This window comes from Carettochelys insculpta, chromosome 7 (genome assembly GCF_033958435.1).
Source record: "Carettochelys insculpta isolate YL-2023 chromosome 7, ASM3395843v1, whole genome shotgun sequence".
Lineage (NCBI taxonomy): Eukaryota > Metazoa > Chordata > Testudines > Carettochelyidae > Carettochelys > Carettochelys insculpta.
In genome coordinates this window covers 72,923,453-72,950,587 of record NC_134143.1, presented here as the reverse complement: position 1 = coordinate 72,950,587, position 27,135 = coordinate 72,923,453, and the positions used below count along the sequence as shown (strand labels likewise).

Sequence of the window (27,135 nt, the reverse complement as noted above, 5' to 3'; positions counted from 1 at the left end):
ACCCCCAGCCCTCCCCCAACACACAGGTGCCGCAGCTCTTACAAAGGGGGTGGGGGTTTATTAGCACTTTCCTCTTGCTTTGTACAAGAAAGAGACCCAGGCTGAGAATCAGACACGCTGGGAAATAAAGCGGAAACCAAACCAGGGGGCTGGCGCTGCCCGGGTGGGAGGAGGGGATGCAGCAGAGACATTCCTGGGGGCTAGTGCTGCCCCTGCTGGGCACACAGACGCCCTTCTGGCAGGCAGATGGGGCTGGGGCGGAACCCCAGGGGGGCAGGCGCCCCCCCCCGGCCTGGCACTCCAGCTTCCCTGGCATCTCTGGGGAGGGCGGTGCCCACAGCTCGGAGCCACGTGGCACAAGCAAGCCCCAGGAGGGGCACAGGGGCCAAACGCTGGTGGGAGCCTGGCCCACCACTGCCCCCCACACTCCATGGGACGCAGGAGGGGCCATCTGCTGCTGCGTGGGCCCCAGGCAGGGCTGGAGCTGGGCCAGGGCCTCGCCCAGTGCCAGCGGGCCGCAGGCAAACACCCCAGTCTAACCAAATCCCCGCCTGGCCCCAGGCACCGTCCCCAGAGCAGCTGAGGAGCTCAGCCTCTGCCCACCCGGCCCTGCCCTCTCCCGCCCTCCGGCTGCCCCTGCCGGGCCCAGGGGAGCAAGGCCAGGGCCAGCAGGGGACATGCCAGGCAGAGACAGACACTCAGCCAGGGGCGAGGGGCAAAGCCAGGCTGGTGCCAGGCCTGCGGGGGGGGGGCAAAGCGCAGCTGGGCTGGTGGCAGGGCACAGCTAAAGGTGGGGCAGTGGAACCACCGCTGGCTGATGAACCGCGCAGACCCCTTTCTGTAGGTCCTACAAAAATAGAGTACATTTGGACGGCACAGGAACCGGATCCCACAAACCCAGGGGGTTGGAATGGAAAGAGGCAGTATCACTCGGGGCACAACACAGGCACCAGACCACGGGCTCCAGGCGGGGGATGCCAGGCATGGGGACTGCCTCCAGAAAGCAGAACGGGGCAGGCCCAGGGCACAGCTCAGGTCTCAGCTGCAGGGCACGTCCCTTCCTCGGTCTTCGCCCCATGCCCTGGCTGGCGACGCAGCCACTGCTGGTTTCCAAGGGGAGCCTGACTGTGCCGAGCAATCCCCCGGCGAGCCCCTCTCAGCTTCGGCACCGCACCCAGGAGCCTCACCAGACAGCTCAGGCTCTGGCAGCCAGGGACCCAGCCCCCCTCCCATGGACCAGCCACGGGTGCAGCCTCCCCCGGGGGCACCCGGCTCAGATCTCGGTGGCGGCGATCTCCTCGAAGCAGAGCTCGGCCCCGCGCCCGGCCAGCCGGCGGCCCTGCAGCTCCAGGCTCAGCTGCCGCAGCTGGTGCTCCAGTTCCCGGTTGCGCCGGTACATCCTGATGTAGTTGTGCTGCAGCTGCTTCTGGTAGGTGATCACCTGGTCCTTCTCGCCCAGCCAGGTGAGCCGCTCTGCCTCGAAGGCAGCCCACTGCTCCCGCCCCCGCCGGCGCTCCTGCAGCAGCTCGGCCTGCAGCCCCTTGGCCTCGTCACTGGCCCACAGCAGGCTGGGCTCGGGCGGCTCCGGGCAGCGGGGCGGGCGCCGCGCCCCCCGCAGCCCAGCCGCCTCCTGCTCCAGCCGGCCCAGCTTCTCCCGCAGCAGCTCAGCCTCGCTCGCGCGCCGCTGCAGCTCACTGGCGCACGCCTCCAGCTCCAGCGCCCGGGCGCGCGCCGCCTCCTGCAGCCCCAGCGCCTGCTCCTCGCCCGCCTGCCGCGCCGCCCGCACCTCCCGCAGCTGGGTCCGCAGCAGCAGCAGCTCCGCGCCCCGCTGCGCCAGCTCCGCCTGCGACTCCTTCAGCTGCTGCTTCAGCAGGGAGATCTCGCCCGACTTCTGGCACACCTGGGGGTGGGGGGGGGGGGGGTCAGAGCCTGGGCCGGCCCCACCCCGCCAGGGCCAAGGCCCCCTAACCCACCGGGCAGCCCCCTGAACCTCCTACCCACCAATGAGGCGCCTGAGCTGAGCCAGGCTCCGCCCCTGCCCAAAGAGCTGGGCCCCTGAACTCTGCCCTGCCACCAATGGGGTGCTTGAGCCAAGCCCCGCCTCCTCCCCAAGAGGTGGTCCCTGGAACTCCGCCCTTCCACCAATGGGGCGTCTGAGCCAAGCCCCGCCTCCTCCCCGAGATGTGATCCCCAGAACCCCACCCTACCACCAATGGGGCTGTCCCAGCCAGGCCCCGCCTCCTCCCCTAGAGGTGGTCCCCGGAACTCCACCCTACCACCAATGGGGCTGCCCCAGCTCGGCCCTGCCCCTTCCCCCAAAGGGGAGGCCCCCACAATGCCACCCACACAACCAATCAAGAGGGCTACCTAAGCCAAGTGTTGCCCCTTCCCACCCACTGGGGAAGCCCCCCAGGGCAGAAGCCTTCCCCTAAGCTATGTTTGCCAATGGCCGATGGTCCTACACTGGGGTTCCCCCAAGAGGATGACCTGAGCTCCCAGCAGACCAGCCCATGCACCAGCACTCTCGACACCAGATGCCCCAGAGAACTCGGAGCCCCCCCGCAGGGAGCAGCAACGAGAGCCAGAACCACAGCTCAACCCACCAGTCCCTGGAAAGCCTCACAAGCCAGGGGAGGCGAGTGGGTCTGCGCCCCTCCAACGGGCAGGGGACACCGGGGCAGCCTATGGAACCAGCCCCATAGCTCCAGCCCCACCCCGTGAGCTGAGCTGAGCCGAGCCACCGCAACAGAGCGTAAGGGGCAGCTGGCCGGGGACCTGCTCAGAGAGGGGTTAGATCCTAGAGACCCCCTCACAGCAAATGCCAGGGGTTCTCCTGGCTGCTAAGACGTGCCAGAGCCAGGCCCCACCACCAGGCCTGGCCCAGACACCCTCCTCTATGCCAATCCGGCCTCTGCTCTGGGTGGAGGGACCCCCAAGTCCACATCCTGGCCCAGCCCGGGCAGAGAACAGGGCAGATCTCCAAAAGAGGCAGCCCACAGACACTGCCAGAGACAGAAGCCAGCACGGCCCAGGTCGGCTCACCTCCCACTTGGTCTCCTCCAGCCGCGGCCCCAGCTCGGTCTGCTCGCGCTCGAAGGAGGCGCACTTCTTCTCCAGCAGCTCCCGCTCCTGCAGCAGCTGGGCAAAGTCCTCCTGCAGCTGCTTCTTCTCCTGCTGCAGCTGGAAGATCTGCAGCTGCAGGACCTGCTGCGTGCGCTGGGCCTTCTGCGCCGCCTGCTTCACCTGGGAGGCGCAGCTCTGCCGCAGCTGCTCCATCTCCTGCTCGCAGCGCACCTGCTTCTCCTCGTACACCTGGGGCGCGAGGAGAGCATCACCAGGGGCCCCACGCAGCCACCGCCTCCACACACTGCCCCGCAGGCCCACTGGCTGCACCTGACCATAGCCATCCCCTCCCTAACCCTGCGACTGCCCTACACGCACTGCAGCTCCCAGCACACATGGCAACACCAGGCAGGGGCCTGTGTCAATGAGGCTCCCTGAGACTACCATTCCCAGCATGCACTGCAACACCGGGGCAGGAGCCTGTCAATACAGCTCCCTGAGACTACAGCTCCCAGCATACATTGCAACACAGGTCCGAGCACATGCATCTGTGCAGCTCCCTGAAACTACAGTTCTCAGCATGCACTGCAACACCAGGGCAGGAGCCTGTGTCAATGAGCCTCCCTGGGACTACAGCTCCCAGTATGCAATGCACCACTCAGGACTGAGCACATGCAGCCATGCAGCTCCCCTAGACTACAGCTCCCAGCATGCATTGCAACACTGAGGTTTGAAGACATCAGGTGTGGCTCACTGAGACTACATATCCCAGCATGCACTGCATCACCCAGGCCTAAGGCAGTATATGGTTCACTCAGACTACAGCTCCCAGCGCCACCCAAGCCTCAGTGCGAGGAGAGGGCGCACATTGAGACTACAGCTCCCAGCATGCATTGACCACACTACTGAGAGCTCCAAAACTACAGCTCCCAGCCTGCATTTGGTCACCCCAGCCTGAGCCCATGCAGCCATGCGCCTCACCAAGACCAGAGATCCCAGCATGCATTGCACCGCTCAGGCAATGGCACATGGCACACCTGGGGTTGTCGTCTTCAGGGCTGCCTGCCCACACTGAGGACATGGGGCCAGCCCCTTTCCCAGGGACCCCACAAGCAGAGCCGGCCTTCCCAGTGCCCCGGCACCGCACTGCTCTGGCAAGGATCTGGCAGCTCCAGGCAGTCCAGACGCCCTGGGAGCCCCAGATCGCTGGGAGCATTTACGGTGGCGCCCCCGGGGAGGGCACCCAGACGCCGGGGTCCAAATACTGGCCTGCCCCTCCCTCTCGACGCCTCACACACTGACCCCCTCACCCATATGGACACTTCCCCTGCCCCCCTGGGACTCTCTGCTCATCTAGCTCTCCCTTCTCCCCTTCCCAGTTGCCACCGCATACCCCAGTCCCTCCCCCCGCTCCTCACACCCCACCCACATCGCAGATACCTCCCCCAGCCCCCCATATGCCCTGCCCCCCGCATACCCATCCCCCATCCACCCTGCAGACCCCTCCCCCAGCCTCCCACGCTCCACCCACGTCACAAACCCCTCCCTCAGATGCCCTGCCCCCCTGCAGACCCCTCCCCCAGCCCCCCACCCACCTCACAGATACCTCCCCCAACCCCCCACATGCCCTGCCCCCTGCAGACCCCTCCCCCAGCCCCCCACCCACCTCACAGATACCTCCCCCAACCCCCCACATGCCCTGCCCCCTGCAGACCCCTCCCCCAGCCCCCCAGCTGCTGGCGGTGGCAGGGCGCGGGGGCCGGGCTCTCCTGCCCAGCGGGTACCTGGCAGATGGCCGCCTCGTTCTCCTCCAGGCTCCGGCGCAGGTGCTGCAGCTCAGCCTCGCGCTCCCGGAGCTTCTCCTCCAGCTCGCGGAGCAGCAGGGCCTCGTCGCCCTCGAGGGGCGAGTGGGCGCCGGAGCCGCCGTCGGAGGAGGGGGGGCCCCGCCCGCTGAGGGAGCCTGAGCTCTTGCTGGAGGAGGAGCGCCCGCTGTCCGAGTTGGAGGGGCCGGGCAGGCCCCGAGGGCCCCGTTCTGGGTACCCTCCGTGACTGTCCAGGCTGAGGTGGGTCCCGGGGGCGCTGCCCGGCTCTGGGCGCTGGCTGCAGCCGGTGCTGTAGGTGGGCAGGCTGGAGAGGGAGTTCCGGCCCGAGTCCGACAGGGTGCCCGAGTGGGCGCTGTGGCGGCAGCTCAGGGAGTTGTGCCTCTCGCCGGCGGCCGAGCCGGTGCCCCCCAGGAGGTGGGCGAGGCTGGCCTGGCTCTCGGACAGCGCCCCGGCCCGCGGCCCCACGCAGCCTGGCCCCGAGCTCCGGCCCTTGGGCACCACGGGCTTGAACGCCGTCGGGCGGATCAGGGTCTTCTCGACGTTCTGAAATGCAGAGCGGAGACTGTGGGCAGGACGGGCTGGGGACCCCGATTCCCTGCCCCACGTTCACACCCAGCATCCCTGCCGGGACAGCTGGCACCTCATGCTGCTCGCAGGGAGGTGGCAGCCCAGCACCCCTGGCTTAAGACCCAGGTTGACCCCGGCCTGCTGGTGAGGGACCTTGGGCAAGTCACCGCCTCACTCTGTGCCTCAGTTTCCCCAACAGTGAGTCTGATCTCCTCATGTGCTTCGGGATCTCTGGCCATAAGACACTGTACAATGGCACGGGGCTGTGCTAAGGACCCATGAGCGGTGCCCACCCACCTGCCCACCCTCTGCCTCCGCTCCCCGTGGTACCACCGCTGCGTGCACCAGGTAAGCCCTGCGGCGTTCGGGGGGGCGGGGGCAGGGAGCCTGAGGCCTGGAGAAGGGTCAAGACCTTGCCAAACCTCCCACCCCAGGGCTGAGGGGTCAGGTGAGTCGCTGTGGGAGATGGGACGACTGCAGGGTCCCCACCCCGGCCACTGGCGCCCCCTCACCTTCTCCAGCTGCCCGGAGACGGGAACCAGCCTGGGAGGAGGGCCCCGGATGTTGGCACCTGGGGCCCGATCGTCCCGCAGCTCCTCGGCGTCGCTGCAGGCGCTGATGGGAGACACGGCCTGGGCCCAGTCGGGGCACTGGTCCTCACTGGCGCTCAGGCCTCCCCCGGCGGCTGGGCCGGAGCAGGGCTCGGCGGGGGGCAGCCCGGGCAGCCGGCGGAAGGGGCACGGCCGCTCGTGGCAGGGGCGGCCGGAGATGAGGCTACTGACGCTGCCCATGGCGCCGTGGGCAGAGGCGAGCGAGCAGGCGCCGGCCTGGAGCTGTGCTGCTGCAGCCTCCGGAGCGGGCTCAATGGAGACGGGCAGCGTCTGCACTATGGCCATGGCGCGGCGGGGTCCGCCGGGGGGGGGCCTCGCACCCAGCCTGCAGGAGAGAGACCAGCTCTGAGACGCGAGGGGCACCGCCCCCTTGCCTGGCACCGCCACCCTCCCCTTCGCCTGCCGGCCTGGCACCACCGCCCTCCTCGCCCGCCGGCCTGGTGCCACCGCCCCCCACCTCGCCAGCCAGCCTGGCACCACCCCCCCACCCACATGCCAGGAGCTGTCCCCCACAGCTGCCCTCCTGGCGTGGCACCACTCTCCCCAGCATCAGGGCACTGTCTCCCTCTCCTGCCTGCCCTCCAACAGGGCCGCTGCTCCCTCTACCCCCCCGCCAGGCACTGTGTCCCGCCCCTGCCCCACATCACCTGTACCCACCACACACCTGCCATGGAAACTCACCCATCACCGACCCCCAACCCCCATCAGGAGAGCTGCGGGGACCCAGGGCTGGGCTCACCAGGCCGAGGGCTCAGGGAGGAGGTCCCAAGCCCTGGATTAACCCAAGCTCCACATCCTGCCCCCCCCCCCCGCCCCCCGCAGCACCAAGTGAGGGGCCCAGCAGAGCCTGGGAGGGGGCAGGGCGAGGGCACAGCCATGGCGGAGGCTGGGCTGCCCCGACACCCTGGCACTAGAGAGATGCCAACAGCTGGTGAGCGCCAGCCCCTCTCTCACTGCCCACTGGTCGGAGCAGCCACGTGCCAGCTGGGCCCAGCACTGGGCCCCTATGGGAGTGGGGCCGAGGATCTGCAGTCCCCGGGCCCTGCACTCCTGCCCCTACCAGAGCCAGGGTGGGGGGCACCAAAGCCCAGGGGAAGACCCCCAGCCACTCCCTGCACACTGAGCCCCACACGCTGCAGTCCCAGGCCTTGGACAATTCAACCCCCAACCCCCACCCCATTGCAGCACTGCGGGAGACAGGACGCACACGGTGCAGGCTCAGCTAGCCCGGGGGGGCACCCAAAGCCAGCCCCACAGGTCAGAGCTGCACCCGCCCTGGACTAGGGCCACCTCCCATAATCCCTTACGAGCTAACTGCTGACAAGACCCAGGCCCCAAGCCGCCGGGAACGCCCCCTCGCTGGACAAGGGGCCTGGCAGCCGCCAGCCACCACCCCGGCGGCACTGTGACCACGCCAGAGCCCCTGCAAAGCGTGGCCGCTCGCCAGGGCAGGCCCAGCCAGAATGCCGCCTTCCTACAGAGCGTGGCGCCGGGGCTGGCATCACCCATGGGGGCCTCTGCACTCAACTCTGCCCCCCAGCCGTTCTTGGACAGCCCCTCCCCACCATGCCTGGGCCCAGTGTCCTGGCAGCCGAAGGGGCCCCCTGAGGTCTCCAGGCACAGAGCCAGAGCGGGGGCTCCCCCGCTCACAGCCCAGGCTGCAGCCGGCTCCCACCTAGTGATCCGACAGGTACGGGGGCCCAGGGCCTGGGAGGGGAGCCGCTCTCGGCCGCCCCCTGGGGGCACCCGGGGCCAGCATGAGCCAAGTGAAGGGCTCAGGTAGAGGACCCCAACGCTGGCACCACTGGGAGCCAGGTATCAGCTGCCCTCCGCCTGTGCTGCCAGTAGAGATGCCAATAAGGGTGGCAGAACTGGCAGCCTCCAGGCCCCTCTGGGCGACCTGCCCTTGGCCTCTGCTTGCCCCCCCATCAGCTCTCTGCAGCGCTCTGGGGAGAGTCGAGGTTCTGCTCTGCCCGCCAGAGGGTCCCACACCAGGGGCACATGCCAGCCGCCCTACTCAGAGAAATCATACTGCCGTGGGGCCGGGGCAGCTTTCCCCTCCCTGCCAGCTGTGGGGCAAGGTCAGATCCCTCCCCCTGGCAAGGTTGTCTCTCTCTCCACCCCCACCCCGAAGCCATGGGGCAGGGTCACTGAGCAAGTGCCCCTCCATTCAGGCTGGTCCCGGATCTTTGCACCCGTGATGGTCTGAGCAGACCCCCCTGTCCCGGGCACGGAGCAGCCCTTGGAAGCAGCCCTGCCGGGATAGCCCAACGCCCGCCTCCACCCCCTGCGGACAGGCCTGGCCACAGACGCCAGATCTTGGCTCCTGCTGCCTCTCTGATCTCAGGGTCCTCTTGTCCCCGGCAGGAGCAGGGGGGAACAGCCTGAGTAGGAAGAGGGGGCATAAGGACGTTAGTGCCCTGCCGTGCCTCAGTTTCCCCAGGTACAGCATCACTGCGTAGCGGGGAGGGGGGTTGGGTGTGATGACATCTCATACGCAGGCCAGGCCCTCCCTGCTCTTTGTTACCTAGGCAAGCAGGTGACCCCTGGGAAACAGGGGAACCCCTCCTTCCCCGGGAAACAGGACAGCGGCGGGAGAAGGGGCCTGAGTGGGGCAGTCTGGTCCGGCTGGAGAGGGAGGAAGGGGGCCAGGGCCTGGCTCTGGGACCCCTCTGGGCCCCTCTCCCCAAGCTGGACGGTACTGATGGCTGCTGGTTCCTGAGCTGACCCCTCTGTTCCACGCCGTGTCCCTGTCATAGAATCACAGGACCTCGGGAGGTCATCTAGTCCAGGCCCTGCCTAAAGCAGGCCAACCCCACTAAGTCATCCCAGCCAGGACCTTGTCCAGCCGGGACTTAAGAACATCGAGGGATGCAGAATCCACCACCTCTCTAGGCAACACATCCCAGTGCTTCACCACCGTCCTGGGGAAGTAGTTTTTCCTAACATCCAACCTACTCCTCTCCCTCTTTAGCTTCAGACCATTGCTCCTTGTTCTGCCGTCTGTCACCACTGAGAACAGTTTCTCTCCATCCTCTTTAGAGCTCCCCTTCAGGAAGTTGAAGGCTGCTATTAAATCACCCCTCAGTCTTCTCTTCTGTAAACCTAACAAGCCCAAATCCCTCCACCTAGCCTCATAGGTCTTGTGCTCCAGCCCCTTAATAATTTTTGTTGCCCTTCGCTGAACCTGCTCCAGCACATCCACATCCTTTCTATACTGGGGGGCCCAAAACTGGACACAATATTCCAGATGTGGCCTCACCAGTGCTGAATAGAGGGGAACAACCACTTCTCTAGATCTGCTGAGAATGCTCCTCCCAATGCACCCTAGTGTGCTGTAAGCCTTCTTGGCTACAAGGCCACACTGTCTACTCATATCCAGCCTTTCATCCACCATTACCCCAGGTCCCTTTCCATCGTACTGCTGCTGAGCCAGTTGGTCCCCAGCCTGTAACAACACTGGGGATTCTTCCACCCCAGGTGCAGGACTCCGCACTTCTTGAGCCACCTTAGATTTCTGTCAGCCCATAACCGGTCTGTTCTCCCTGCCGAACGAGAGTCACGTCTGCCTGTGGCTGGGGCGCAGGGCTGGGTGACCCCCCACTGTGACAGGGTGTTCAGGGGAACTGGTTCAGTTTTGGGGATGTGCCCGAGAGCCTGGGATCCAGCAGGCAGGAGCACAGCCCAGCCCTGCCACCCTCACGTCCGCGGAGCTGCCTCATCCGCCTCCAAGCAAATCAGCCCCGGCACAGCGGCTCGCTAGCACCCAGGAACACCCACGGACGGGGGCCACGTGACTCTACATAGAGCCGAGTATCAGCTCGGCTCGGCCCCTTCGGCATGGCTGGGAAAAGCGGGTGCGAGGCTGCTGCAACAGGCCAGCACCGCCTCAGCTGCGCTCACCTTGCCCGGCAGCGCCTGGGCACACACCACTCCGGGCCCCGGGCGGGAAAGCCCAGATCCGCGCTTTCCACGGGCACAGGCAGGCAGCTGCCGGTGGGCTGCTGCTGCGCCGGGTGGCTGGTTTCCTGCCCGCTCGCTGGGTTCACTCCCGGGCTGCCAGGGGTCCAGCACAACCACTTCCCCTTCCACCGCAATTCAAGTCCTGGGACCTGGGTGCGTGAGCCCATCACACCCGGGGCAGCTCCTCGGGCACCTTTCCACCCCACTAACCCTGTCTGGGCCAGACCAGCACCTCCAGCCCCCCAGCACACAGCCCCCCAGCCCATCACACCCGGGGCAGCTCCTCGGGCACCTTTCCACCCCCTCACAGCCCATCCGTGTCCAAGACCAGGGAAGGCGCAAGGACAGGATGTCCCACAGGGTTGGCAGCCCCAGGGATAACACAGGGCAGGACCTACTTCAGATTCCAAAGCACCCTGCTCCATCCCAGCCCACACACCAACCAGGCCACACAGAAGGACACAGGAGAGAGGCTGGGAGACAAGGGGAGACCAGGCTCCAAGTCCCATCTCTGCCACTGACTCCCCATGTGACCTCGGGTGAGTCACTGAGGTTGCCTCAGTTTCCCCACCAGTGAAATGGGGATTATCATTTCCTTCCTCGAGAGGGCGGCTGAGAGGGTAGAGCCAGGCCCTATAAGGAGTTAGAGCAGAGGTCTCCAACCTTTTAGCCCAGACACCTAGGCCTGGCCTCCTTCCTCACCCCTACTCCAAGGCCCTGACCTGCTCGTTCCCTCCTCCATCCTCATTCACCTTCCCTGGGTTGGGGTGCAGGAGGGGGTTGGGGTGTGGGAGGGGGCTCCCGGCAGGGTTTGGGGTGCAGAAGGGGGGTTGGGGTGCAGGAAGGGGCTCAGGGTGGGGGTTGGGGTGCTGGAGGGGGCTTGGGGCTGAAACAGGGGCTCAGGACATGAGCTCCGACTGGGCACCTTTCCCCCAGGAAGCTCATGGGCAGTGGCACAATGGGGCTAAGGCAGGCTCACCCCGGCCCTGGCCCTGCACCACTCCTGAAAGCAGCCGGCATGTTCCTTCCACCCCCAGCTCAGTCCTGCACCCCACTGCCCCACCCCAGAGAGACTGCACATTCAGAGTTGGGGGAGGGGCTCACCCTGACATCAGCCCCTCCCCCCTCCCAGCAAATAGGAGGCTCCTGGGGGGCAGCTCCCAGGCAGGGGGCAGAAGATGGCACCCCCAGTCCTGACTGCAGCCCCCTGCTGCCTGTGTCCCCCCAATCACACACCCCCAAGGGGGCCAGCGCTCAGCTGTACCCCCACTCCAGCCCAACCATGCAAGAGAAGAATGGCCCCGGCTTGCCCCACAAGGGGGTGCTGGCATGTAGGTCTGGGGGGCTGGGGCCTGGCTGACAGCAATCATTCAATCACTGGGAGATCGGGGGCAGGATGTCTGAGTACGGGGGCCTAGAGGCTGGGCCTCAGTTTTCCCATCTGTCAAAGGGGCTGCATTACCCAGTGCCAGGCCACAGAACACTGGCTCCCCCCTCAGCCAGGGCTGGTCGATCCCCATGCTGGGCTCTAGCCCTAAGAGACGAGCCCCCACCCCCCCGGCTCACAGACCCGAACCCCTGGCCTGTCCTCCTCAGCCTGGCCCAGCATGCTTTGCTCCTGGCTGTGTCTGTCCAGCCATGGGACGCTCCTGCCTTAGCTGGGAGCCTGCAGCCCGCCCTGGGCAGGGTCTCCTCCAGCTAGGAGGGGAGGGCAAGACCTCCCCTCCCACAGCCCCTCCTCTCCCTCCACGGCAGGGGAGGCAGCTGCTGCAGCCGTCAAGGTGGAAGCCCACTGGCCTGGAACAGACTCAGTGATGCTGATACAACAGGAGCATCTGGGCTCCATCGCCATCCCTGGGCCTGTAGAGCGCAGAGACGCCTGCCGAGACACCCCCTGGCTGCCCCAGCCTGCATCACGCCTCCCCACCCGGACTGCCACTGCCCCCCAGCCCCGACCCCCAGCCCCCGGCCTCTCTTGCTGAGGTGAGCCAGGCAGGGCAGGCGGCTGCACTCAGCGGGCGAGTTACTAGCCAGAGACCCTGCGAGCTCGTGGCACTTGTGAGCTGGCCGGGGTCAGGCTCAGCTCAGAGCCACTGGCTGGATGCCAGCACTGCCGGCTGGGCTGGGCTGGCCCAGACACGGGCCCGAAGGCCGGGATCTGGCTGGGAGCTTCCCAGGCCCGGCTGCGAATGGTGCAGCCGCCCTGGCCCCCAGGCCCAGCGCCCCCCCGCAGGAGCACGTGGGCCAGTGGGAGGCTGCAGCTGGCTCCCCCACAGCCCACGTGCCCCTCCCCTCCGCGGCCTATTTCCCCCGGCTGGTTAGACAAAGCCCAGCACGTTCCAGGCCCAGGCTCGGCGGCTGCTGCTCTGCACGAGGGGCCCCCCCAAGGGCCCTGTGGGGGGCAGCCTCCCTGCCCAAGGTGGGGATACCACGGTCCACTTCTCCAGAGCCCTCCCGCAGGGCCTGGTCCTCCCGGCAGACCGAGGGGGGGGGAGTCCCAAGGGTGCGGAGCCAATGGGCAGGGAAGGGGCTCCCCAGGGAGCAGGGGACACAGGGACATTTCCCCGACCCCTCCACTATCCTCCTGCACCAAGGGGACCCTGCAGACCCCGCCCCCAGTGGGGGCCATCGGTGGGAGCTGGGGCTGCTCTGCAGCTGCCAAGGCCCCCAGCACCCATGGCTGGGAGAGGGGCTGGAACCGGCTCCAGCCACGCCCCCACACCAGCGGGCACCCAGCCAGCTGCTGAGGGGAGGGCCCAGGGGGCCTGCCCCTGACAACTCAGCCCTACCAGTGCCTGGCACAGGGCTCCCCACAACCCAGCTGCCAGCGGGCAAGCCAGACCCACCGGGGCTGAGCTCACCCCCGCGAGGCAGCACTGCCCTGGCTCCCAGGCATCAGAAAAGGGAGCAGAGGTCTGGCACCCCCCAAAGTCAGCCACTTACACGACGCCCCGCCCCACCCCCGCCCCCCACCAATGCTGCGACCAGCCTGGGCCTCTGGGGGCCAGTGCCAGGGCTTCTCCGCAGGCTGTCCACAGCTACCCCCGCCCCAGCTTTCAGGCTCAGCCCAGCCTTACCCCTGAGCCCCATGTGGGTCTCCCCCACCCCTACCCCATGCCCAGCCGGCAGCCCTCTGGTGGTGAGCGGCCCAGACACCGACAAGACTGGCAGAGCTATCTCTGGGCCATCCACCCCACCAGCTAGGTGCAGGGCCCTGGGGGCTCTGCAGCCAGCAGGCTGGGCGAGGCAATGGGTGCTCTGGCACACCGCCCCCCGGCACTCGGTGCCAGCAGGTGGTGCGAGGCTGGAGGGAGCCCTGCGGCAGGCAGCCACCAAGAGCCTTACAAAGCACAGACAGCCACAGGCCCGAGCCCAGCCCCATGGCTAAACAGCATGGTGCTCTGCCTACAGCAGACCCAGCCAACCCCAGGGCCAGGAGCCCCGTCGCCCCATGGCCCCCACCATGCAATGACTGCCTGGCACCCCCAGCCCCCTAGGACACCCCCATCCAGTATGGACCAGACCGGCCCCCCAGCCCCCTGGGACCTGCGCCCCACTCTGTATGGGCCAGACCAGCACCTCCAGCCCCCTGGGACACCCCCACCCTGTACGGACCAGACCAGCCCCCCAGCCCCACCCCCCACTCTGTATGGGCCGGGACAGACCAGCCCCCGCCCCCCACCCTGTATGGACCAGACCGGCCCCCCAGCCCCCGGGACACCCCCACCCAGTACAGACCAAACCGGCACCTCCAGCCCCCTAGGACACCCCCCTCCAATCTGTACAGACCAGAATGGCACCTCCAGGCCCCTGGGACACCCCCACCCTGTACAGGCCAGACCGGCCCCCCAGCCCCCTGGGACCTGCGCCCCACTCTGTATGGGCCAGACCGGCCTCCCCAGCCCCCTGGGACACCCCAAGCTTGTACAGACCAGACCGGCCCCCCAGCCCCCTGGGACCCACCCCCCACTCCGTATGGGCCAGGCCAGACCAGCCCCCCAACCCCCGCCCCCCACCCTGTATGGACCAGACCGGCCCCCCAGCCCCCTGGGGCACCCCCACCTAGTATGGACCAGACCGGCACCTCCAGCCCCCTAAGACACCCCCCTCCACTCTGTACGGACCAGAATGGCACCTCCAGGCCCCTGGGACACCCCCACCCTGTACAGGCCAGACCGGCCCCCCAGCCCCCTGGGACCTGCGCCCCACTCTGTACAGGCCAGACCAGCACCTCCAGCCCCCGGGACCCCTCCACACTCTGTATGGACCAGACCGGCACCCCAGCCCCCGGGACCCCTCCACACTCTGTATGGGCCAGACCAGCACCTCCAGCCCCCGGGACCCCTCCACACTCTGTATGGACCAGACCGGACCCCCAGCCCCCGGGACGCCCCCACTGTGTACGGACCAGACCGGCCCCCAACCCCCGGGACCCCCCACACTCTGTACGGGCCAGACCGGACCCCCAGCCCCCTGGGACCCCCACACACACACTCTGTGTGGGCCAGCCCGGCGGTAAGGCCGGACTCCAGCAGCCCCGCCATCCAGGGGCCCCACGCGGCCGTGGGAGCCCCCGGAACGGGCCCGCCCGCCCCACTGCGCAGGGCCCAGGGGCGCAGGGCAGGACGGGGGCTGGGCAGGCCGGGGGGGGGGCACGGCCCGACTCCCGCCGCCTGGGACGCCCCGCCTGCGGCTCCCCGCGGGATCGGGGCCCCACACCCACCTGCGCCCACCGCCTCCATGTCGGGAGCCCGGGCAGCCCCGCCACGCTCGGCTCGGCTCGGCCCGGCCAGACGCTGCCCCTCCCCGCCCCTCCCCGCCCGCTCGACCCCTCCCCCTGCTCCTCCCGCCCCCTCCCCTGCTCAGCTCGGCCCCGCCCCCTGTTCCTCCCGCCCCCTCCTCTGCTCCGCTCGGCCCCGCCCCCTGCTCCTCCCGCCCCCTCCCCTGCTCAGCTCGGCCCCGCCCCCTGTTCCTCCCGCCCCCTCCTCTGCTCCGCTCGGCCCCGCCCCCTGCTCCTCCCGCCCCCTCCCCTGCTCAGCTCGGCCCCGCCCCCTGTTCCTCCCGCCCCCTCCTCTGCTCCGCTCGGCCCCGCCCCCTGCTCCGCTCCGCCCACAGCCCGCTCCGCTGTGCCCCGCCCCCTGTCCCGATCAGCCCGGCCCCCTGGTGTTCCACGCTCTGCACCGACCCGCCCCACCCCCTGACTGAAAAGCCCCGCCCAGCGCAGGTCGGCCCCGCCCACAGCTGCACCCCTCACCAGCCCCGCCCCTCCCCCCCTCCCCCTACCACCCTACTCTGCCCCATGAGCTCCCCCGCTGCTGCCCAGCCAGCCCCAGGGGGATCTCTCCCCACCATACCTGGCAGGTGGGGCGGGGCAGGGGGGCGGAGCGGGGCTAATGTCCCCTTGGTCCACCAGGGAAACTGAGGCAAAGCACTTGCCTGAGGACACGCAGGAAGCACCCCACACACGTGGGCCCCCTCTGGAAGCCCCGCACCCTTCAGCTGAGAACAGCCACACTGGGGTCACCCCACCTGCCTCAGAGGGGAGACCCCCCCCAACAGGCTCCTGCCGCGCACATCAGGGGACTGGGGGACCGTTGTCACTAGGGTTGCCGCATGGCCCGCCCTGAATTTCCGTAAGTCCTACAAATTGACGCACAAATGTCCCATGTGCCCCCGGCCCCAGCCGTGGGATCTCCGGCTGGGGCTGCCGCTGGCTGGGGCATTCCTGCACAAATGCGGGACTTGTCATGGCAATTCGGGACTGTCCGGCAGATTGCAGGACCTTGTGTCACCCGCTTGTGGCTCCCCAGATGAATACCGTGAGGCGGTGCATGGGAACACCAGGGCTTCTCGTTCCAACATTGCTCTGCTGCCTTTGCGCCAAACTGCTGCGAGACGCTGCGAAACTCAGCGAAGCCAGGAAAACAGACGTCCACCACGACAAGGCCATCTTCCCTCCCACCTCTTACATCCCACAGCCCCTCCCGGGACCGTTCGCTTGGCCTCATGCAATCAGGCTATGAATGCAAGTACAGCTTCTCTCCTCATGAAAACCATCTGGAATTCTAAGCAGATCAGAACTCAGCCGACAATCACGTTATTCAGCTCCAACATCGCATCAGTCCAACTGTATAGAGCAAAAACTTGGTGAACAACCAAAAGGACTTGTCAAAAAAATCCAGAGGTTTATCAATAACGGCCTCCATAAAAGCCTCCAGATCCACCGGCCATACACCATCAACAACCGAGACCTGTGGCAACTGACTCGCCAACTTCCTGCCGAAGAAGAAATCAGGCGGAGAAGATGGGGATGGATTGGCCGTGCCCTTAGAAAACCACCACCAACATCAGCAGGTGAGCCTTAAGTTGGAACCCACCAGGAAGAAGGAAAAGCGGGCGCCCAAGAAACACCTGCAGGCAGACACTGAAAAGATGGGCTACACCTGGTCAGAACTGGAAATGATCACCCAGGACGAGGAAGGCTGGTGAATGCTCATCAGGGGCCTATGCCCCAGTCAGGCTATAACCAGCAGGGGGCTTGGAAAGCAGATCAGGCCACACGAGATTTTAAAAACAAGCCCCTCGTGCCAGATGTTACGCAGAAGGGACCTGAGATCGACCTTCCCTAGACATCTTGGCCAACAAGCCGGTAGATGCAGCTGTCTCATGCCCGAATGGAAAATCAAGGACTTCCCGGCATGCAAATGTGTCTCCCAGTGCCCCAGCCCCTAGCACAGCACTGCCTACCTCCCACTTACAAATATGAAGGAGGCGTTACTGCTATAAATTCAGCCACTCTTGATGGAGCCATCTAGCTGGGTCAGCTTCAGGTGGAGTCTGGGCCATGAAGGTGACTACATCAATGAGGCTCCCAGACACCCCCATGATACAGAACTGGAAGACCCCACACCACCGTTCACTCAGGAGTTTAATGATACCATCCACCCTTCCCCAAAGAACTCCAAGAAGCTCTTTGCAAACGCAGCCCCCCACACACCCAGCCCGGGGACCTCGTACCTGCTGCCCAAACAGTGTTCCTGATAAGCCGCCCGAGAGAGGTTCAGCTGCCACCCTGCTGATTAGCAGAGCCCCTGCAACCTGTCTATTGGTGGTGCGCATCTAGACATGCCTCGGTGCCCATAACAAAATTTATTCTGCCCACGGATAGGAAAAATTAGAGGAACGCTGACTCCAGGGCCCCTGTGCCGGCCACCTCCCTCCAGCCTTTCGGGTGATTCACGCCCAAGGCTGGGGTAACGCCAGGGCAGCGGGACCCGCAGAGCCAGGAAAGAGCAGGGAGTGTCTGATGCGGAGTCACATCCGCTCAAGAGCTCTGCACCTGACGAGGTTTCCATGCGCCCGTCGGGGGAGCCCTTTCCCTGTGTGTCAGGAGCACCTGATCAGGTTGACGCGGGCAAGGAGGCCCCTGGCGCCAAAGGGGGGCCAAGGGCTGTTTCCTCGGTGGGCTGCGGGGGGATTGGACAGAGGGGAGTACGTGGCTCAGGCCTCCCTCGCCCACACGCACTCCCCCTGTCTAAAAGGTGTTGGGTTCTGCCCCGGATCTCACACAGCCACCATGGGGGAGGCAACATCTTTTACTGGGCCACCAGCCAGTGCAGGAGGGGACAGGCTCCGGAGCCCCACAGAGCCCAGCTTCCAGGCCGGGAAAGGTAACCAGAGAACTCAGCACTTGCCCACCCAGCCAACCCCCTGGGACAGGGGAAACTGACCAGACACAGGGGGCTGGGCTCTTTAGAACCCAGGAGAGGGGTCTGGACCCAGCGCCACTGAAATCAGGGAAATGGGGGTCTCTTATCTGCACTCCACAGCAGTTCAGAGCCAAAGCCGGGCAGCTCTGCAACCGGCCCCAGCTCTCCGCCGGCCTTGGAAACCACCCAGCAAGGCACAAAAGGCCAAGAGAAAAGTTGTTTATTCCGCAGAGTCATAACTGCCCAAGCGCCTCCCCCGGCACTCCCTGCCCGTGCTCTGCTCAGCAATCAGGACAGCAGCCCGCAGCACAGCATAACCCGAGAAACCAGGCAGCTCCAAATGCACCAAAGCTCCCCGTCCCCCCAGCTTCTCCAGTGCCCTCCTCGGCACAGGCGCCTGGCAGCTTTGCACTGTTTCAGGCAGGAAGGAGCCGGAATCGGAAGTGGTCCACCATGTCAGAGACCCTGTACTGCTGACACCGCAGGGGGAGTCTCCTTTAGCTCAAATGGGATTCCGGAGAGCAGGACGCCAGCCCTACCCTGGGCTGTGACGCCCAAGCCCTGCGTTCCCAGAGCTGTCACATCCCCGCCCCCACATGGCCTAGCCCCGGCTCCATCACACCTGCTGCCCTTCAGCCCCAGCCCATGGTGCTGGCCGGACCCACGGCTGCACCCCATGTGCAGAGTCAGCCCAGCCAAGGAACTGGGGGGAGCCTCCCCTCCAGGCTAATCCCACCATGGTGCTCCGTGGCTGTGCCCCAAGGAGACCCTGCCTCTCCCCCGGCGCTCCCCCGCGACCAGACACAGCCCCCCAAGTCCTCATGCAGCCGTAGGCAGAGCAGGGGCCCCAAACCTCCCAGGGGTGGCCCCCTCCCCAGAAACTCCGCAGGCCTATTGGTGCTGGGGCCAGGCACAAGTAAGGGGGGTGAGGGAGGCAAAGATTATGGCAAAGAGAAACCTTGGGGACAGGTCCCTGGGCAGGCTGCTCCTCCCCTTTTCCACCAGAGCCCCCTTAGCCACCCCCCATAACCCTACCCATGTTCCTGACATCCAGCGTGAGCATCACAGGTAAGGCCACCGTTTAGTCAGGGATGTGTTTAGCAAAAGTCACGGACGGGTCACAGGCACTAAACAAAGTTTCACAGCCCCAACCTGCACTATCAATAGCACTGAGGCACGGGCCAGGCAGTGGCAGAGCCGGGAGCCCTGAGAGCCCCCCGCTGGCTGTGGGAAAGGGCCCCCCCCCCAAGCTGTGCCTTTGCATCCCGACTCCCCAGTCGAGTGTCCCTAGCCAGTCACCAGGGGGTCAGTGACAGGCCTGCCAGCCACTGCTCCCGGCCATGCTACATCCCCGCCTCGGGCTGGCCCTGCACAGGCACTGGGGTCCAGCACCGTCCAGTCCCCAGCAGGGCCCCTGGGCGCCAGCTGTCTGACGCCTTCGGCCTTCGCTGGCTCTGGAGCAGCACCAGCTGGGAGGGGGCCAGAGGGGCAGGCGGCAGGGCCTTTGCAAAGGAGGCTACCGGAGAGGCTGAATGACTGTCGGTGGAGGAGATTCACGCTCTGGGCAGCGGCTGCTCCACCCAGCCACCCCGCAGGGAAACCCGCCTGGGCCAGGCGGAAGAGCCCAATGTGGGGTGGGCAGAAGGGGCGGGAATCACTCACAGCCCAGGAGGGGAGCAGGGCTGGACTGACACAGAAGAAGCTGGCTCTGGTGGCCTTTCGGGGCCCCGGGACTCTAGCCGAGTCAAGGGCAGAGCGGATTTTTTCCATCAGAAAAGTGTAAATATTCCTCCTCACTGCCCTGAGAAGGCTGCCGATTTCTGCCCCCCATGTCCTCGCCAATCCACCCCCCGGCGCTGAGAGCGAGAGGGAGCCCTCCTCTTGCAGGGCACAGCGACCGCGTCCTTGGCCGCCGGCCCACGCCTGGGCACAGTTCAGAGAGAAGCCAAGGAGCCAGAGGTCAGCTTCGCCTTGCCCTGCTGGAGGGCGCCTGCAGGAGCTGATGCAAACCTTAAGTTCCACAGCCATGCAGTCCCCAGCTGCCCTCCTCTTTCTTACGCACACACCCCCGGCTGCAAAACCCCCAGGCCCTCCTAGCTGAGCAATCGGGCACAGGACCTGTCTTTCGTTTGTACAGCACCTAGCGCAGGGAGCTCCGGTGCTGGGCGCCACCGACATCCAGCTTGGGTGTCATTCGGTGATCCGCCAGGCAAGGGCCGACCCGATCCACCCAGCGCCCAGCCCCGGCTTGCAGCTGTGCAGCCAGGAGAAAACACCAGGCCCAGGACTCTCTGCTGCTCCCTTTCCCGCTCTCTAGAAACGCCCGGCACATGGCTGAACTTGCCGGGCTCTGCAGTCATTGCTTGTCCCTCTGCCTGGGACTGCAAGCGGGGGGTTAAATGGGTAGAAGGTCAGCTAGTTTCTGGGGCACTTCTGTCCCATCCCTCCTTGGCCTGCGCCAAAACACAGTTGGGTTCTGTGACTTTACACAGTAATTCCCCCGGGGAGAAGGCATCACAGCCAGATCCTCCCTCTCAGCTAGAGCTCCCCGGGCCGGGAGACGGCGAGGGGGGCCTGGATGTTCCAGCTGTCCTCTGGGGCAGAAGTGCAGCTGGGTCACACCTGGAAAGTTAGCGTAAGACAGGGAGGGGCTGGGGGGCCCCGTCAATGCCTGGGGAGTTCACTGATCCCCCGGCTGGGCTAAGCAAGTCTGAGCCCTGCCCCAGGGGAACTCCTCCAGCAGAGCTGTTAGGAGACTCCGGGGTGGGGGGGAACATGGGGGACACTGGCTATGTGGGCCCCCCAACCCAGGGAAGAGGCAGGACAACCCCCCTCTACCTAAGACTCTGCCCCTCCCTACCCTGCTGTGCTCCCTTCCCCTCCCCACAGCCATGCGGCTAGGGGATAAGCACGGCTGGGGGCCAGCGCTGGCAGTGGGGGGGTAGCAGAGCCCCACAGCCCCACCTGGCTCTGCTCCTCTGGCCGTGTGGGTCTGCTTCCCATGGTGAGTGCAGGGGCACTCGGCCCCTCCCACGAGCGGCCACCTGGGCCGCCTCCCCGCCACTGCTGGTGAATGCGGGGTGGGGGGTGCAGATTCCTGTTGCAGGCACCAGCCCCGCCCTCCACTAGCCCCCCCCCCCCCCCCCCCGCCAGAAACCCAGGGACTCTGGCCCTGCTGGCTGCTGGCCAGCCCCTTTCCCAGTGTCCCCTCTCATTTTCTCCGTGTGTGTGGTATAAATTTTGTTGTGTGCCAAGGCGTGTGCGGATGTGAACCACCCGTAGAAACACACGGTGCTCGCTGTGGGTCCCCTGCTAACCAGCTGAGAGGCACCTGAGTCTCCCCTGGGCAGGCGTCCAAGCGCTTGGCTTACTGGAAACGCTGCCCTTTCCCTTCCTGCCTGTGGCTTTGTTCTGGAGGGAGGCCTGGGCCAACTTGTGTCCTCCCATGTGTTCCACCCGGGGAGACCCTCTCACCACTCAAAACATGGGCCTGCTTCCCAGCACACTCCAGCAGGGGCTGGTAGTGACCCTTTCCGCGCTGGGCTGCAGAGCCGGCGTGGCTCTCTCCGGCGGGTTTGCTAACCCTGTCATCCTCACCTCTGGCCCCTCTGCAACTGATCAGCATCCTTCTGGAACGGCACACCCCAGAAGTGGGCGCACACCCCAGCACCCATCCCACCAGTGCCCGAGCAAGAGGGAAAATCCCCTCTCCGCTCTTACGTCAGCGGCTTCCCGGTTCACCCATCCCAGGGTCACATTGGCTGTTCTGGCTGCAAGTCACACGAGAACTCTCAGCCGATTCATCCCTGTGACCCTGAAATCCTTGTCAGACCCCGGCTTCCAGGCCAGGAGCACCCACAGGTGTGGTCACCAGCCTTCATCCCCCGCCACAGAGCTGCACGAAAACGCCCCTGGCAGAGGCTAACCGGGGTAGGACGGCGGGTCTCACGCTGCCCAGCTGAGGATTCTCCTTTCGATTTAAAATTAGTCAGGGACTGCCACAAGCCCCGCCCACTCAACCATTTGCCCCGCCCTCTTCCCCAAGGCCACACCCATGAGCCACCTCTTCTTCAAGCTCCTCCCCCCAGACCCCATCCCCCCTCTGCCCTCACCCGCTCTCCAGGGGAGGGGGAGGCAGAGGGCTTTGGCTGCAGAAGCGGGTGCAGGCTGCAGGAGGGAGTTGGGGTGCAGGAGGGGGTGAAGCTCTGAGAGAGCTGGGGGGAGGCATGCAGGACCCAGCCAGTCACTGGCACATCCCTCTGGCAGCAGCTCCTAGGTGAGCCAGGCCTGGGGGTCTCGGCGGGCTGCTCCCGCCCACAGGCACCACCCCTGCAGCTCCCATTGGCCATGGTTCCCAACCCAGGGGAACTAGGGTTGGTGCAAGGATTCCCAGGGACTGCAGAGATGTGCCACCCACTGCTAGGGGAGGCAGCACAGGGCAGGTAGGACATCGGCCTGAGCCCCGCGGCACCCCTGGACACTCAGGGTGCAGTAGGCACGGAGAGGGAGCGAGAGGCTTTGAGGCAGAGGGGGAGGAGCTGAGCAGCAGGGCCCAGCGATCCCCAGGGGTACCCTCGGAGAGCACAGCTTGAGAACCTGCTGCAGGGCCGAGAACTCATCCCCGCGGGACCCTGTTGCACGGAGAGGCCTATCAGTCAGCCAGCTTTTAACCCCGACCACGAGCTGGGCGCAGGCGAAATGCCCAGCGAGTTCCAACCAGCACGGCTACGAACGCCCGCCCAGGCGGCAGGCTGGATCCGAGGCAGCCGGCAGGTCTGCTTTGCAGCTGCCAAGACGTTTTGGAGGCAGCGGAGGCCGTGTGGAGCTGACAGGAGGCCGGTCAGCCTCCCAACAGCGGGGTGGAACCATGTCTGTTTCACTGGGAAACTAAGGCTTTTTCCTGCTGGGATCACAGCTGTGCTCTGCCTGGAGCTACTGGGCCAGCCATGTCTGGGAAAGGTGCGTACCTCGGCGACAATGGCCATATGGTCAATGTGCGTGTGCAAACACACCCACACACACACACCCACACACACCACTTTGTACCTCCAGGTATTGCACCCGGCTGAGGAGTTGCCGACACGCCGGCGGTCCCACCCAGCAGTACACCCAGCCCCCGGGGCTCTGCGTTCAAACTCCCCACCCACGCTGCCCAGTCTGGAGGCCAGGTCCCAGCCCCAGCCAGGAACGGACCAGCCGCCAAGCTGGGGGGCGGGCGCTGTTTTCCCTAGGGAAGTGAACGCCACTGGGCGCAGGGCAGGGACAAGGTTGCCTTTCGGCCTCGTCTCACGCTCGTACCCAGGAAGCTGCACGTGCAGCCACGCGCCCACCGCCAGCCCGGGCAGCAGCCAGCCCTAGGGAAGGAACGCCGCTTGTCCACACAGGAGCGAGTCGGCTGAGATCAGCTGGCAGGCCCTGCCCTGACAAACCCCTTGGGACTTCAAGTCAACGCCACCGGCTCCAGCATCGCAGCCCGGCCAATGGGAGCGTGCCGAGGGGTGGATCCCCTGTGCATGTTCCCACGTGGGGACCCAGTCACGTTCCCCCGCCCCCCCCCCCCCCCCCCGCCGCCATCTGCACCTCCCTAAGGCTGCTGGCTCTGGATCAGGCCCAAGGGCAGAAAGTGGGGCGGTTTCCTCGCCGGGTCAAAGCGCGAAGCCCGAGGCCAGGCTGGGAGATTTCCCTCCTCCAGCTGGGGGCAGGTCACCCCTGCCCCCCCACGAATCACATTGCCCCCCTTCCGCCCCAGCCGCGATCCCAGCCAGCCACGTTACACCGCGCTCGGCGAACAGCTCTCGGAGCAGCCGACCGGCCAGCTCAGGGCAGCTGCAGCGAGCCAGGGAGGGGAGGAGAGGGGGAAAGCTGCCCCCTCCAGAAGCACCCCCCCCGAACCCCCTTCCCCAGCTCCTCCAGGGCCCCGCCAGCCCCCTCCCCGGGTGCTTTCCCACCGTAGCCGCCCATGCTTAGCTTCGGGGCGATGCTCCCCGGACCCAGGGGCTCTGCTCCGGGACACTCGAGCTCCCTGGGGAACCAGAGCCCAGGGCAGGCCCCAGGCCTCACCCCACGGGGGCAGGGCTCCAGTCCGGCCAGCAGCAACGCGCCCAGAACCTGGAAGCGAGCCCCGATCGGAACCCCCCTTGGCGCCCCACAAGCTGCCCTAGAGCAGGTGGGGCAGGGAGGCGGCGCCCCCCGACAGAACAGACACCCTATGCCCCGGCACGGGCCAGGAGCTCGGGGCAGCTGGGCCAAAGGAAGCGGGAGCAGGAGAGCAGAGCCCGCGCCCAGCCCGGTTCTGGGGGTGGCCAAGGGCGGCCAGGGCCCTGCGTGGGGTGAAGCCCAGGCAGAGCCAAGGCCTCCGGTGAACCCCATCAGCCGGCCATGCTCTGGGGAGCCTCCCAGCCCGGTGACCCCCCAGCTGGTCACTGCGGCCCCAACGCCGCTACCCCAACAGACCCGGGCCCCCGCAAAGGGACGTACTGGCTCCCCACGCCTGCTCGCCCCCTCCATGACCCCCCACACGAGCCCAGTCATGCCCCGCACCCGAAACCCCAACGTCCCCCACTGCCGCACCTTCTGGACGCCACATTCCCCACCCCCACCCCACCTTCCCGACGCCACTGCCCCACATTCCCCACCCCCACCCCCACCTTCCAAATGCCACCACCCCACATTACATGTCCCTCTGCCCCACATTCCCCCCACTCCCCATCCCTCCACCTCTCATCTCCCCCCACTCCTCCGCCCCACATCTCCCCCCTCTCCCCATCCCTCCGCCCCACATTTCTCCCCCCACTCCCCATCCCTCCCCCCTCATCTCCCCTCACTCCCCATCCCTCCGCCCCACATCTCCCTCACTCCCCATCCCTCCACCCCACCCCTCTACCTCTCATCTCCCCCCCACTCCCCCGCCCCACATCTCCCCCCCACTCCCCATCCCTCCGCCCCACATTTCTCCCCTCACTCTCCACTCCTCCGCCCCACATCTCCCCCCACTCCCCATCTCTCTGCCCCACTTCTCCCCCCACTCCTCATCCCTCCAGCCCAATCTCCCCCGCCCCACATCTCTCCCCACTCCCCATCTCTCCACCCCAATCTCCCCTGCCCCACATCTCCCCCCACTCCCCATCCCTCTGCCCCACATTTCTCCTCTCACTCTGCATCCCCTGTCCCACATCTCCCCCCACGCTCCACTCCTCCACCCCACATCTCCCCCCCTCCCCACTCCTTTGCCCCACATCTCCCCCCCACTCCCCATCCCTCCGCCCCACATTTCTCCCCTCACTCCCCAACTCTCCACCCCACTTCTCCCCCCACTCCTCATCCCTCCAGCCCAATCTCCCCCGCCCCACATCTCTCCCCACTCCCCATCTCTCCACCCCAATCTCCCCTGCCCCACATCTCCCCCCACTCCCCATCCCTCTGCCCCACATTTCTCCTCTCACTCTGCATCCCCTGTCCCACATCTCCCCCCACACTCCACTCCTCCACCCCACATCTCCCCCCCTCCCCACTCCTTTGCCCCACATCTCCCCCACTCCCCATCCCTCCACCCCAATCTCCCCCATCCCACATCTCCCCCACTCCCCATCCCTCCACCCCAATCTCCCCCGTCCCACATCTCCCCCACTCCCCATCCCTCCGCCTCTCATCTCCCCCCACTCCCCATCCCTCGCCCCACATCTCCCCCTCACTCCGCACCCCCACACCCCACCCCGCCACTCACGGCTCCGCACTCCGCTCTCGGCCCGGCGCAGGGCGGCTCCGCTGGCTCCCATCGCCCCGCCCGTCCCGCGCTCCCCGCCGGGCCCCCAGCGCAGGCCCCGCCCGGCCGCCGCCCGCCCCCCTCGAGCCCCCCCAGCCGGTCGGGTACGGGCAAGGGGCCGCCGCTGGGGAGGGGCCCGGCATGGGGGGGTCCCTACGGCCGGAGCTGGGCCCCAGCGACAACCCGGCCCCGCCCCCTCAGCTCTCCCCTGGGGCCCCTTTAGGGGCAGAGTCCGTAGGATCCCGCCGCGCCCATTCATTACGTGTATTAGGGTAGCGCTGAGGCGGCCCAGTCACGCCCACTGTGCCAGGCGCTGTACAGTGTGTCCTGCCTCCCCCCCTACCCACACAGACACGGGGCTTTCCCCATGGGGGGCAGCCCCACAGCCCATGGACAGACCCTTTGCCACTGAGGCAGCAGAGGCTGGCTCGGGCCCCCTGGGGAGGGGGGGAGGGGTGAGCTGCACCCCCCACCCATCAGGAGATGTCTGGCTCCTGCCTTTTACCCCTCACTGGGGGGCATGGGGGAGCTCTGCCTTGTGCTGCAGGCAGCAGCCCTGTGCCCCCCTCTTCAGCCTGCTGGGGGGCAGAGCAGCCTCACTGAGGCACACCCGCAGCCAATCCCCCTGGGGAGCAGTACACACTGGGGGGGACAGCCCCCCCCCGCACTGGGCTCAGCAAGAGCACCCCCTGCTGCCTTATCTACACTGCTCCCCCGGCACAGCGCCCCCAGGGTGTTACCCGGCTCCTCTCCAACCAGCACCCTGCCTGACCCTGCTTAGCTTATGAGAGCTGACAGCCCCCCCCAGCCCAAAGAGGAACTGGGGTAGAATAGGGCCAGGGCATTCCCAGTAGGAAAAGAACAGCCTGGCAGTGATTGCTGCCCATCAGGCCAAGGCCACAGCAGCCTCCGGGCCGGGGACTGGCCGCAGGTGCACCAAGGTGCCCTCTGGGACCACAGCTCTGGGAGAGGACCTGGCTGGCTGTGGCATTCCTGGTCTCCCCTTTCCGGTGGAAGGAGGTGCTGCCTAGAAACATACACCACTTGGCACGAACTGTGCATCTAACTCAGCGGCTTTCTCCTCCGTGGCACACGAGATTTGGTACGGCTCCGGGGCAGGGAGGGTGCTGCTGAGTTCTCACCACCGGGGAACACTGCTGACTCAGACTCCCGGCCTTTGCATGGGCAATGGTGAGTGGAGTTGGCCCCGGCTCCGGGCTGCTGCCTCTGGGAAGTACGGCAAGACCACGCAGTGTTTACAAGAAACCAAAATAACCTGCTGTGCAGGCACGTGGCTGCAGTTTAGGGCGCCTGCTGCATGTGTGCCACTGGTGGTTTGGGACTCTGGCTCCTGACACACATGCAAGGAGTTGTGAGAGCTTTGGGGCTGGGGTCTTGTGTCTGGGCTGCAAAGAAGTCCCTGCCTCCCTAGAGTATTGCATGAGAGAAAAACAACCACCAGCCCCTGCTGTCGCTCTGAGCCTTGAGCACAAACGATGTTCAGAATTTATTCCACACATTACCAACACCAAAGGAAGACTTCACTCCACACTTATGAGACGGATGAGGCCTGACCTGCACGTATCAGTCCTACCGCTCGCTGCTGGAGAGAAATAAACTGCTCACCTGTGAGACAT

At 66.3% G+C, this 27,135-nt stretch overlaps 1 protein-coding gene across 2 annotated transcripts; it reads right to left on the bottom strand.

Annotated features, from left to right (window-relative positions):
• Positions 1–36: 36 nt before the first annotated feature.
• On the bottom strand, positions 37–25,516 carry LZTS2 (leucine zipper tumor suppressor 2). 2 transcript variants are annotated; one of them, XM_074999276.1, is made up of 5 exons: positions 25,460–25,516; positions 5,966–6,389; positions 4,848–5,429; positions 3,043–3,312; positions 37–1,900 (listed from the first exon to the last, which is right to left on the bottom strand). In XM_074999276.1, the coding sequence occupies exons 2-5, from the start codon at positions 6,347–6,349 to the stop codon at positions 1,274–1,276; spliced, it is 1,863 nt and encodes a 620-aa protein (XP_074855377.1). In that variant the 5' UTR covers positions 6,350–6,389; positions 25,460–25,516; the 3' UTR covers positions 37–1,273. The 2 variants fall into 2 exon arrangements, with proteins under 2 accessions (XP_074855377.1, XP_074855376.1); XM_074999275.1 differs by lacking the exon at positions 25,460–25,516 and adding an exon at positions 14,751–14,812.
• Between the last annotated feature and the right edge of the window lie 1,619 nt (positions 25,517–27,135).

Excerpts from the sequence above, each read along its gene's own strand:
- LZTS2 (XM_074999276.1), bottom strand. The coding sequence starts at position 6,349 with ATGGCCATAGTGCAGACGCTGCCCGTCTCCATTGAGCCCGCTCCGGAG. Across the intron at positions 3,313-4,847 it reads ACGAGGCGGCCATCTGCCAG|GTGTACGAGGAGAAGCAGGT; the intron begins GTACCCGCTGGG and ends CTCGCGCCCCAG. Across the intron at positions 1,901-3,042 it reads TGGAGGAGACCAAGTGGGAG|GTGTGCCAGAAGTCGGGCGA; the intron begins GTGAGCCGACCT and ends CCCCACCCCCAG.